An 11,956-nucleotide genomic window follows, 5' to 3' on the forward strand; every position below is an offset into this window, starting at 1 on the left:
ATGGGTTCTGTTTCCTCCAAAAAAATTTTGGTGCTTAAGCCCCCCTGATATTTTTAGGTGATTTGCGCCTATGGTGTAAATAAGAAACATAAGAAAAAACTCAATTGTAAAATCAACGCATTCAATGGCTTAAATCTAAAATATTTAAATATTTTTTTAATTAGGTTTATTTATAGAACTATAAACTAATGGACAGCGCATTCCACTCCGCCCTGCCATCAATGCTAGGTGATCATTAACCATATAACTGAGTGAGAAAGAACATAAAGTAGTGAAGGAGCCCATATAAGGAACTATATAAATGTTACCAAACATTTCTCGTTCACTCTATATCATACCCTTACTTCTCTCAGGGTTTTTAGGCTTCGACGACTGAGATCATTAGCCTGTACAGTAATATTGGGATGATTGGTACTGTCGGTTATGAAGTACGAACCCGGGTGGTCACTCATCCGAGAATTAGTGGCCGCGGCCGTTGCTTACTTTCAATCACGTTGCGTGATTGATTTCAGACGCTGAGCCGCGCCGAACCACTAAAATATTTTATATTTTATGAATTTATTACTAAAAATTAATTTTCAAATTTTTGTTATTCTGACTAATTTTGGCAAGATTCTAACTATTATAAAAAATTAAATCTGTTTGTATACATAATCCAAAATATTTTTTTAATTTATATACATCTATACATTCGTAAAAAAATACCAAGGGGGGTTTGAATACCAAACTCCCCACCACTGGTTAGATTTAAATAATTACAATTTTAACCCAAACAGTAGACGATAGTCATTACTCATTAGTCATAGTATATTAAAATGGTTTGAATGTTGTATTTTCAAATTTTGCTCGTTATTTGTTAATTGTAGGTCAATAAATGGACACAAGTACAAAACTCGTGAGCCAGCATTGTGGCCATGTATAATTTAATAATTTTTAGACTTGCTTGATTATATTTTGCAGTCACCATTGTTGTTGTTATTTTTGGATTGTGTATGGCAACTACTTCAACAGTTTCCCGCAAAATTTGAATTCACCGAGACCTACTTAACCACCCTTTGGGATGCATCACATGTTTCCATATTCGATACATTTTTATTTGATTGTGAACGGGATCGTTATTGTGCTACTAAGGTTTGAATATTTTATCTAACTAAAAATATTTTTAACTTATGAAATAATTATTTTCAGGATGTTAGTCCACTAATGTTACGGTCAATATGGGATTGGGAAGAACAGTTCATGGATCAAGATTTAATTCAATTTCATAATCCTCTTTTCAATGCCTCTAAAGTTCAAGATGATCTACTAAAAGTATCAACAGAAATTTCATGTCTTAGTATTTGGACACAATGTTACTATAGGTTTTTGCCTACTCTAGAAATATCAAATGGAGGTAAACCATTAGTAAGTGTCAAATTTTTTTCATGTTATCTTTTAAAATTATTTTAATAACAAATTGAAAATTTTTAATTTATTCATCTTAGGAAGATTTTGCAGTTAGAACACTAATCAATATGAATGATAATGATTCTAAGGATACTCGAGAAGTCTGTACACCATCTAACATTGGATCTTTTTTCCCATTTACACATTGGAGATCTAGTAATTCAGTTCCTCCTTCAACATTAACAATCAGCTCTTTATCCTTAAACACTAGTGATTTACAAATGGAAACATCGTTGGTTGAAATACCCGAACATCTATAAATAACATAATAACTATTTTTAATATTAGTTATTCTGATATTTAATGTAGTTCATCAATGTGCTTGTTTTTTGGCAGATTATTTGCATGTATCTTTAAGGCTAATTTTAATACCACTGATAACCGTTTAAAATAAAATTATAACTGTACAATACATTTTGAAACTAACATATTATAGTAACTATTTCAATTGACACAAATTCTAAAATAACACTTGCAATTATTATTTACAAAAGAAAAAAAAATAGTATTATTGAATGTTAAAATTGTATTTTATTCCAATGTATCTATTTTAGCTGAAAATGAATCTATTGATGTGTGTTGTTACCTAAGTACTGTTATTAACATGATAATTTTATTTTTAAAACTATTTTTCACAGTTTAAATTTAAAATATTTTATTATTGTAAGATACATTGTATTATTGTTAAGTTTATTTTTAAACATTGTTTATGTATTAATTTATTTAAAAAAATATTGGTACAAAATGTGTATTAAAATCAAAATGTGATATATTATAATAAAAACTAAACAGGAAACATGATATTCAAATCTGTTATATAGAATCATTGATTTCTTGTCAAATTTCTATTTCATATTATTAAAATAACAGAATGGGTTTTTTTCGCTTGGCTCAATGCACAAGTATTATAATATTTGAAGTCAATGACAAATCAAGACATTAGAAAAGACAATTATGAATGCAAAAAACAAAAACAATACCCAAGTGTTATACAAAAATAAAGAAAAAGTTTGTAAAACCCAGAGTATTAATTGCTTAATTTATAATCTAAAAGAAAGAGGTCTAAATATTCTTAATATATCATATAATAAGTAAAATATAGCTTTCATATGATTTCAAACAATTTATATTATTTAAAGTTATTTCCACAATGGTAACATTTTAAATCAATCAGTATCCATTTGTCCATCTGATGATGATCCATCAGATTCTGAAGATTCTGAACTCGAGTCACCAGTCGACATACTGTCATCAGAGCTACAGTCTGAAGTCACAGTTTTTAAAATATCATCATTGCAAATTACATTCCATTTTTTTAACTTTTTAATGTCTGAAATTCATATTAAAATGCAAATTAAGTATTCAGATATTTTAAATTTAATACAATTCTATAATTATATTTTACTGTTTTTACCTAATGAATAAAAGTCACTGAGTGTCAGTGATTTTGAGCCTTTTTCGACGATTCCACCATAGACAAACAAAGTATTATGTTTAAATGCTAATCCACTATGTGACCGTGGAGTCGGTGCTGGTGTCTCTGAATTTACCAAATTTTGAGCTTCTTCAGAAGCTAATTCTTTAACTGAAACTAAAAAGTAACTATCAATAAAAGTAATTATGTTATATTATTTTATTTCAATTGTTATATACTAAATCTCCAAGTGGGTGTATTTTGTTCCATATCTAACATATACAATTCATTATAAAATGTACTAGTCAAATCGTCTTCTCCCTGTTCTTCATCATAAACACCTCCAAATACATATGCCTTATTATGTCCAGGGATTGGTGAACCAGATAAACTACAACGAGCAGTTGGTAAAGAACCAGCTTGTTTCACTTTTGACCAACGGTAGTTTGAACAATCTGTATCACCTTCTATAAAATAAAGTTAAATTAATAGGAAAAAGTAGACAATTTATATTATATTATTACTATGTATTATAATAATACAACAATTGTAGCATAAGTGGATGTCAGCGTGCTATTTGTTTTCTCTCTCTTGACTCATGCACAACATAGAAATTGTGAATTCAACAGAACCAATCTTGTTTAGTTAGCTTAGTATAAGAGTGAATACACCTATTATCAAATTTAAATTTTACATTATCTTTATTTTTAACTGTATTTTTTTTTTTATTATTAAGGCCTTTGAGACCATCTTGCCATAGAACAAATCCTTTCCCATTCTTCTCTATTCTCCGCTACTTCCTTCCAGTCCATGTGATCATATTCCGCTCCACCATCACTTGGGAAATCTTTTTTAATTCCATCTTCCCAGCGTAGGCTTGGTCTACCCAGTGGTTTTTTCCTCTTTGGGTTTTCTTGGTAGTATTTTTAACTGAATTACAATATTTAAATTTTAAAGAAATAAACATTTTTTTAATTTTAGCAATTTACATACCTACTCATAAGAATTTAAACTTGATAAAATATCCAAGGTAAGCTCAAAGATAATTGTATTAACCTTAAGTTTGATAATAGGTCAATTCACTCTTAATACTAATGCTGTTACCAAACGTCCAAACAAGGTAATTCTAAAGAATGTACATTTTCTGTTACGTGTGGCTCAAAGGGAGAAATCAAATAGTGCCTGACATCTTCTTGAGTGTTCAGAAAAGATAAAACCAAGGAGTGAAAATATTCAATAGTATCAATTAAATAGAGACAAGTAGACCTACATTTCAGGGGAGGAGCTAAAAGCCATTTGACCGACCCATTAATAACAAAATTAATCTAACACAATTTCAACATTATCATTTATTAACTAATATATTAAAAATATGTTAATAGGAATATAAGGTATAATATTAAAATTATTTTCCTTGTTTCTGTACTGTACTTATCTAACACTGATTCTGTTTTTATGTTATTTGTAACATGCCTCTCAGTATTAATTAAAATGGACAAGTCAGTAAACCATTTCGTCCCCGTTCATGCAAAGTACACTAAGTCCAAAAATCGACTTAGAAATTTGTATTTTAACAATAATAAGAGCTATAAATTTCACAGTGTCATATTATTTACAACTACTCATTAACAGCTAATTCCCTTAAGGGAAACTCAATTAAAAAAAGAAAGAAAAAAATTTGGTTACATATGGTATACATTTAAAGTTTGAAAAAATTTCAAAAGCTGATTCATGTTTTTGGACTAGGTGTGTTTTGCATAAAGTGGGACAATTTCTTTAACATACTTATACTCAACCAATTTTTCATTCGTTGCATACTTGAAAATCTGCGGTCACTTAATATTGCAGAACTTATAAGAATTATAACTGCAATTTAAAATAACTTGTTTAAGTTATGAAAAGCCTCTTTTTTAATTTTTTTTTTTAAATTAAAACAACAAATGAAACAAATCTTTCATTAAAAAGAAACCACTCTTTTCACACATTATTTTTGATGTTTTATAACAGGAACCAGGAGGTGCTAAAGCACTCCCCTCCACTATTTGCGCCAATGCTTAACTAATTGGTTATTATATTTTAATTTCAATGTACCGGTAGCTTAGTTTATCCCTAATTTTTTTTTTTTTATTTTAATTTTCTTTGATGGATTTTCTACAGGGTCCATTGATACACTTTAGTCTCACTTACGATTTAAGATATACTATTCGGATATACAAATTATATATTTAAGTATATTATCTTAAATTGTGGTCTCAGCTATTTCCGTACTAAGATGCTAGTTGGAATGCCAGAGAATGAGTATACAACTCATAATAAATAGTAACATACCAATAACATCTAATTAATACATAATAACTAATGAATATACACCATACACATTGTGTACTGGTGGTTTTTTTTTAGTTAAAATATATAAACTTACTTTCAGGGGTTAACATATACATATCAATTAAAATTATTCCTTTATCATAATCTTTTTTAACTTTTTCTTTATAATAACCGCCATATACAATAATTCTACCATCATCCATAGCAAACATTTGACAACCAGATCTTGGTGAAGGTGCTTGTCCTATAAAGGATTTATTACATTTAAGCTTTTTTAAGAGGACACCACACCTACGTGTATTGTCTCCGTCTTGCAAATGCGTAACATACCGAATGTTCGCAAAGATATTCAAATTTTATACCATTAGCTAAAAATTAGAGAGAATACGTGTATAATAAATGTAAATTAAAAATGTTCATAACTCACTTAAAAACTGAATTATCGTAAAAATACTTCCAACAAAACACAGATAATGTTCTTACTATCAAGTTTTATAATAGGTCGATTCACTAATTTTTAAGCTGACGGCATAAAACATGAGTCTCTGAGCATAAATTTGGTATGTTACACGTTTGTAAGACGGAGACAACACATGCGGGTGTGGCTCTCTTCTTAAGTAGAAAAATACATAAATATTTATCATACCAGAAGTTTTGATAGTTTTCCATTTATAGTCAGCCAAACTGAATGCATATAAATCATTAAAATATTGATAATTATGAGTATTATCCTGAAATCCACCAAATAATACCAAATGACGTTTGCTAAGTACCATTCTGTGACCACTACGACCGCAAGGTCCTCCTTCAGCCCTAAATATTGAATTATTAAAATAGCTGAAGAAATAAGTTTAGCACATATCTGGACATTTTTATTTACATTTTTTCAACCAAGTGAGTACGATGATGCAATCACAATTAATATAATCATATTGTCTGCCACATTAGGTATCTAATAGATGCTGTAGAGATATGAAATTGAATGCGACCAAATAGGATTTTTCCAACATCGGTTGTTTCAGATCAATGAAATATTTAATATATTTTTAATTTTAATATAACTTTTATAAAATTAATTTGAATCACGAGGAGGGTGTGGAATCTATGTAACATATTTAACATATGCATACAAAATTAAAAATTAATGTATTTTAAATGAATATTATTTTTAAACAAAATCTGATACACCAGATTTATTTATTTCAATTTTTCTTTGAAGTATGAAAAATTTAGATTACAAGCAATGCAATAAACTAGATTTTATGAAGGGCTCTGAAATTCAGGAATATTATATAGATAAATGACAAAAACGGGAAGATAAAATACGAGGGAACAATAGTAAATTTAATTAATTCATAATACCTTAATTCGTAGGAAAATGTATGAATGGAAATAATTAAAAGTAACATTAATTTGTAGAAAAATATTACAAGGGAAAAACTTTACTGGGAAATTATAAATCAGGAAAATAAAATTTTTGAAATTAGTTCATAAGAATTTAAAACCTAAGAAAATAAAAATGGGAAAATAATTTATAGAAATTTTAAAATCAGAAAAATATTTATCCTGGAAAACAATACTAGGGAATTTCAAAACCGGGAAAATATTCTACGTAGGAAAACATTATTCCTGTTAATTACTTTTACGTGTAAATATTTCATAACATGTAAACTCCCGTTGATTATTTTCTTGGATAACATTTTTCTGTGTAATATTTCCCAATGTAATTAGTTTCCTGATTTTGAATTCTTGTGTATACTTTTCAGAAATTTAATTTTACTAAGAAGTGATTTCCAGTTAATATTAGTTCCCATCACAAAAGCATTGCTGACAAATATTTTCCTGAATTTATTTGAACCTAATAAAAATTTTCTTGAAAATGACGCGCCACCGATTTTACTAAGACTATAATTGAACCTAATTATCTTACTAATAGTAATGACTTACATAACTTTTGTCCAATTTCGATTCTTTAGTCCAAAAACCCATAAATCATTATAATGATAAAATTGATACTCTGAAGGGCTGGCGAATTCTCCGCCAAAAATCCACAACTGTCCATTATCTACAGCAACACTTACTGCAGAGTGAGATGATCTGGAAGGTGGTGCACCAGGAGCATCCACTAACGTCCATGTATTATGACTTATATTATAAAATATTAAATCATTGTACATTATAGTCTGCAAAAAAATGTGATGAATGTAATCAAGTGTTAAAATATGTAACTCTAGGTTAAATTGCAGTTTTAATAGCATAATACAATAAATTATTTTGAGCAGATCGATAAATGTATAAGTATTACAATAATGTATTTTTTATGTTTCTGTCATAATATTTTGAAGTAGTAAAATGTTTGCTATTAGTAATTTAAATTTGTTTTCACAATATTTTTATAAGCATAAGAATATAAGATTAATTGAAGATCAATTTAAGTAATCAAAATAAGTTTTTAGTGTTTTCCTAAGAATGTTGATAAGGACCATCATAAGTTTTAAATGTAACACTTCAAAAATATCTAGAACATGGTCGTCATTTGGGGGGGGGGGGGGGGCAGGAGTATGCATTAGCTCAACCCTAGATTTTAAAGTAGCTAAATGGGCGGGTGCCAGGTCTAAAATCAGCCAGTGTTTTTTCAGGTAAAAATGATTGGCGTATAAACTCGGCCCGAATAAAAATGTATATATAATATTTTTGAGAACCATTTAGCATTACCCAGAGGACACCATGAAGAGGCGATTATCATTATCCTCCAAAAATTATTTTCATTTTCATATTTTTATTCATAGTATGAAGTTTGTTATATAAATGTAAAATTCACTAAAATTGTGTAAAAATTTAAGTAATATATTTCAGTATTAAAAAATATAAGTAAAACTGAAGTGTAATAATTAATAATGTAAAAAGCCATGTGTTTGATGTATTCACTCATAGATATACACACAGATATATAACATTCCTTAACAACAAATTGTTCCGATAAAATATAGAATATAGATACGTTACTTATTATTTGTAGATTAAATTATATCGTGCTTATTATATTTTATTGGTCAAAATAATTATCGGGCCGAGTTTACAACCAATCTTTTTTATTATTTAAAAATTTCAGATTAAGATTAATTACGTTTTAATAAGTACCTACTTAATATTATGTTAGCAAAAATAGAACTGTGACTCCGTGTCTTATAATATAATGTTGAAAAATGTATCAAATGCGAATTGGGTTACCTTGCAAGTAGCTTTTTTTTGATATGTAAAGTTTTATAATTATAGGGCCGGTCATTTTTATGCCCTACCCTAGCAAATGTTGAAGTGACAGCCTTGATCTAGAATATAATATATGCAACACTTTTTTAAGTGTTTAAACTTCAAAATTTGACAACATTTCTCAAGATTAGAACAATTTGCATATTATTTTGTACTTAAAAATTAATGCAAATTTAAATTTAATTAACTAAAGCTTGATAATGTAATAAAAGGTTCTTCATATTTCTGTATTTCTATTTATTAAAACACATAGGCACAAAGATTTCCCATGCAACTATTCTAGCTAAAATAGTTCAACATATATCTAAGTATCTAACTATATTAAAACATTACTGATACTTATATAAAAATATATAAAATATCCTAAAAAAGTTTTTATGAGAAATGATTTATCATCGCATTCAAATTTAACACATCCATTCTAGTTTATTCCTACTCAATGATGTGGTATATGACAATATGTAGCTATTGGTTTTATTATTATAACTTTATATAATACATATTATGTATTAATTACTAGCAGTGCCATAGCCAGGGGGTGGCACTGGGGGCACGTGCCCCCCCCCCCCCGAAATTTTTCTTAGCTTGTTTTATATTAGGTATATTATATGTTTGATAAAAACTAAAAGTTGAGGCTGTCGAAGTGAACCATTTTGAAGGGGTCGGATTTAGGAAATATTGTACATCCATCGTTAGTACTAGGTATATCTATGTGTGTAGTGACTGATCATTAGTGTGTGCGAGTTCCCCGAACACTTTATGTAATTTAAGATAAACGACGACTAAAATTCTTGAACCCCAGTAAAGTACATACGCGCAGTCACGTCACTATATTTTATGATAAAACAATGTTCAACTTACATGTGCCACAAAACTCCCAAAAAATAGAAGATAAATTCACCCAGTACCAAAAGCCCTTTTGGCTATTTTAATTTTGGAAACTTATATTTGAATTCCTTAATAATCTCTTTTCTAGATTATGTAGGAAATGGATTTATGATCTGTAGTACCTATTGTTTAATTAGTATTATAGTACCAGAGTAATTTTCTTTTTTTTTTCAAAATTCACTTTTACTTTTGAATTACTAAAAAAAAATAATCGCTTCAAACAAAACACACAAAAAGCGGAGGAATTGTTATGTTTTTTTCGAAATTAAAATTGGAAAAGTATATTTTTTTTTCCACTAATTGATCTAATTGCACGAAAAAACTACCAGCTTTCAGCAATCCTAATATAGTCTTGTATTTTTGTTAGTAATATTCGAACCAAAAATGGAATGTTTTGTTTACAACACATTTTTATATAATGATAATAATATTGATGAATACATTAACCTATGGTTTACAATAATATTAATACATTGTTATATTAAAATGTAGCCAATGTAGGTACCATACTTGTTAACATAAATATAATATGGTCATAAAACGAATAGTAGATACACTTTATGAACAAAGGGGTCATAATTAGATATTCTAGCATTTCAAAGGCTAGAGAAAAAAAATTAAGTGCCCCCCCAACATTTTTTTCTGGCTACGGCACTGATTACTAGTAATATAGTCAATTCTAAATAAAATAATCTTAAATAGAACAATTTACATAATAATTTAATAATTAGTTATTACTTATTACAGAAAAAATAGGTAATTTAAAGTAGAACTTTAATTAGAAAATCCTATTTTCTACTTACATTTTTACCATTATGGAATTCTCCGCCAAATAGAATAATTTCATCTTTATCTGGATGTGGAACAAATGTAAAATTTGATCTCCTTGATGGATTATCAATTTTTGTTTCAGTCACTTTATTTTTTGCTTTGTTCTTAGCCTCAATATGAGCCACTATAGTTGATACCTCAGGCTAAAAAACAATTTAAACAAATAAAATTTAGTTTAAAATTAAACATACTACATACGTTAGACCCATGACAGAATAATAAAAATAATAAATTCTTTTTGTCATGTGTAAACATATCTATGGATGGACTGGTTATTTTTGGTCCAGGGTGCAAAATTAGTTAGAGGCCCGTATATTTTTTTTAAACTTAAGTAAAATTAGGAAAGATTTACATTAAATTAGAAGTTAAATTAACGAAATGGTCCGACTGTGGTAATTAAGGCCCGGGATGCTATACTTGGTTATAACACCCTGGGACAGACTGGCCCTGAACATATTTATAAGTTATTTTACTAAGAATTAAGTTAATTTATATTTATTGTTTTATCAACCAAAACTCAATGGTAGATTAAAATGGAAGAGTTGATCATAATAACTAGGTAGTTGCCTTTTTCATATTTTAGAAACTAAAATAAGTCATTAAACTGATTTTCTTGTATTAATACCTCTAATTTAAATATAATAGTAATTTAGCAAATATACCTACCTCTCCAATTTTTCCAATATCCTTTTTGATCCTTTGAGCTATCTTTTTTTCTTTTTTAGCAGTTGCCTTTTCAATGCGGGATGCTCCTTTTTTTTTATTTTTGCCCATGATGACTTATCTATATTCAAAAAAATCGTAGTCTTAAAAATATTAGATATAAACATATATAAGTAAAATTGTATAAACATGTATAAATTCCAAAATATAACCTTTTAAATTTTAATAAGCAATAACTCACTATTTTTATATAATTATTAATTGGTGACTATAATAAAATTACTATTCATCTATACTATATAGAACTAAACTTTTAAATTTGTTAATTATACATACTTAATAACAATTCTACGTTTAAATTGCATCAAACAAATAAACAATAATTACAAAATTGAAAATAACAAATATTTAATATATTTTGTAACCACGTTGTTTTGTTTACACAATAATTATCCTTTTAAGTTCAAACTTCAAAGATTAAGAAAATCTAGATAAGCAAATCGTTATCATAATGATATACTCCATGTAGGGGTCTGTCTATTCTATAGTGACTTGATAGCATCGAGGTATATAAACCACGAACTACTACATAGGACTGGACACTCTGGGCTGGGGGAGGGTGGGACACCGGTCACAAAGTTGTACGGGTATGTACGTTTGCGACTGTGATGCTATCTAGTGACGTACTAGATTTACTACATTTCGAATTTTACTTTTATAAACATAATATTTATATACATATAGACTTATGAAATATGAAAAATTTATGAATATGTAATTAAATATGTAATTTATAATTACTTATTAAATTACCATAAGAATGAGACAATACTCAAGTATGTCTAATCAAAAGCAAGTTAGAAATCACGCAAAAAAAAAAACTTTCCAAATTGGTAGCAACATAGTAACTAGTAATACGCATTCATTTATTTAGAAATAATAGTGAATATAAAAAGTTTGTCGTTGATTTGAATTTTTGATCGTTTTTCAGTTATCACTAGTGACTAGTCACGACTTATCACATAAAATAATTAACAACAGCACAGTATAAAAAAATGCCACCAGAGAGCAGCTACATAGCGAACGTACGACCACCGTACAACTTTGCAGCCACCT

The 11,956-nt window shown here is 28.1% G+C and overlaps 2 protein-coding genes across 4 annotated transcripts in view; one reads left to right on the forward strand and one right to left on the reverse strand.

Annotated features, from left to right (window-relative positions):
* The window catches only part of LOC100161181 (myotubularin-related protein 10-B), a 22,433-nt gene extending 20,180 nt beyond the window's left edge, over positions 1-2,253 (forward strand). Inside the window, exons 10-12 of the mRNA XM_003246527.4 lie at positions 961-1,131; positions 1,189-1,404; positions 1,485-2,253. Coding sequence (XP_003246575.1) covers positions 961-1,131; positions 1,189-1,404; positions 1,485-1,706 — 609 coding nt within the window. The 3' untranslated portion in view covers positions 1,707-2,253. The remainder of the gene's footprint in view (positions 1-960; positions 1,132-1,188; positions 1,405-1,484) is intronic.
* Positions 2,254-2,554: 301 nt separating this feature from the next.
* Positions 2,555-11,366, reverse strand: LOC100165304 (kelch domain-containing protein 4). 3 transcript variants are annotated; one of them, XM_008187884.2, is made up of 9 exons: positions 11,082-11,366; positions 10,844-10,961; positions 10,150-10,320; positions 7,136-7,371; positions 5,835-6,001; positions 5,283-5,432; positions 3,100-3,327; positions 2,861-3,037; positions 2,555-2,776 (listed from the first exon to the last, which is right to left on the reverse strand). In XM_008187884.2, exons 2-9 carry the CDS (start codon positions 10,949-10,951, stop codon positions 2,613-2,615), a joined length of 1,401 nt encoding a protein of 466 aa, XP_008186106.1. In that variant the 5' UTR covers positions 10,952-10,961; positions 11,082-11,366; the 3' UTR covers positions 2,555-2,612. The 3 variants fall into 3 exon arrangements, with proteins under 3 accessions (XP_008186106.1, XP_001951710.1, XP_016662434.1); XM_001951675.5 differs by having other exon boundaries at positions 2,557-2,776; positions 11,177-11,327; XM_016806945.2 differs by lacking the exon at positions 11,082-11,366 and adding an exon at positions 11,053-11,076 and having other exon boundaries at positions 2,557-2,776.
* Between the last annotated feature and the right edge of the window lie 590 nt (positions 11,367-11,956).

The sequence above is a fragment of the Acyrthosiphon pisum genome, chromosome A1 (genome assembly GCF_005508785.2).
Source record: "Acyrthosiphon pisum isolate AL4f chromosome A1, pea_aphid_22Mar2018_4r6ur, whole genome shotgun sequence".
NCBI lineage: Eukaryota > Metazoa > Arthropoda > Insecta > Hemiptera > Aphididae > Acyrthosiphon > Acyrthosiphon pisum.

What these genes read in the sequence shown, in the direction of transcription:
- LOC100165304 (XM_008187884.2), bottom strand. Translation starts at nt 10,951, where the DNA reads ATGGGCAAAAATAAAAAAAAAGGAGCATCCCGCATTGAAAAGGCAACT. An exon ending in CGAAATTGGACAAAAGTTAT is followed by an intron (nt 6,002 to 7,135) that starts GTAAGTCATTAC and finishes TTCAATATTTAG; the next exon opens with GGCTGAAGGAGGACCTTGCG. An exon ending in GAAAACTATCAAAACTTCTG is followed by an intron (nt 5,433 to 5,834) that starts GTATGATAAATA and finishes AATCCTTTATAG; the next exon opens with GACAAGCACCTTCACCAAGA.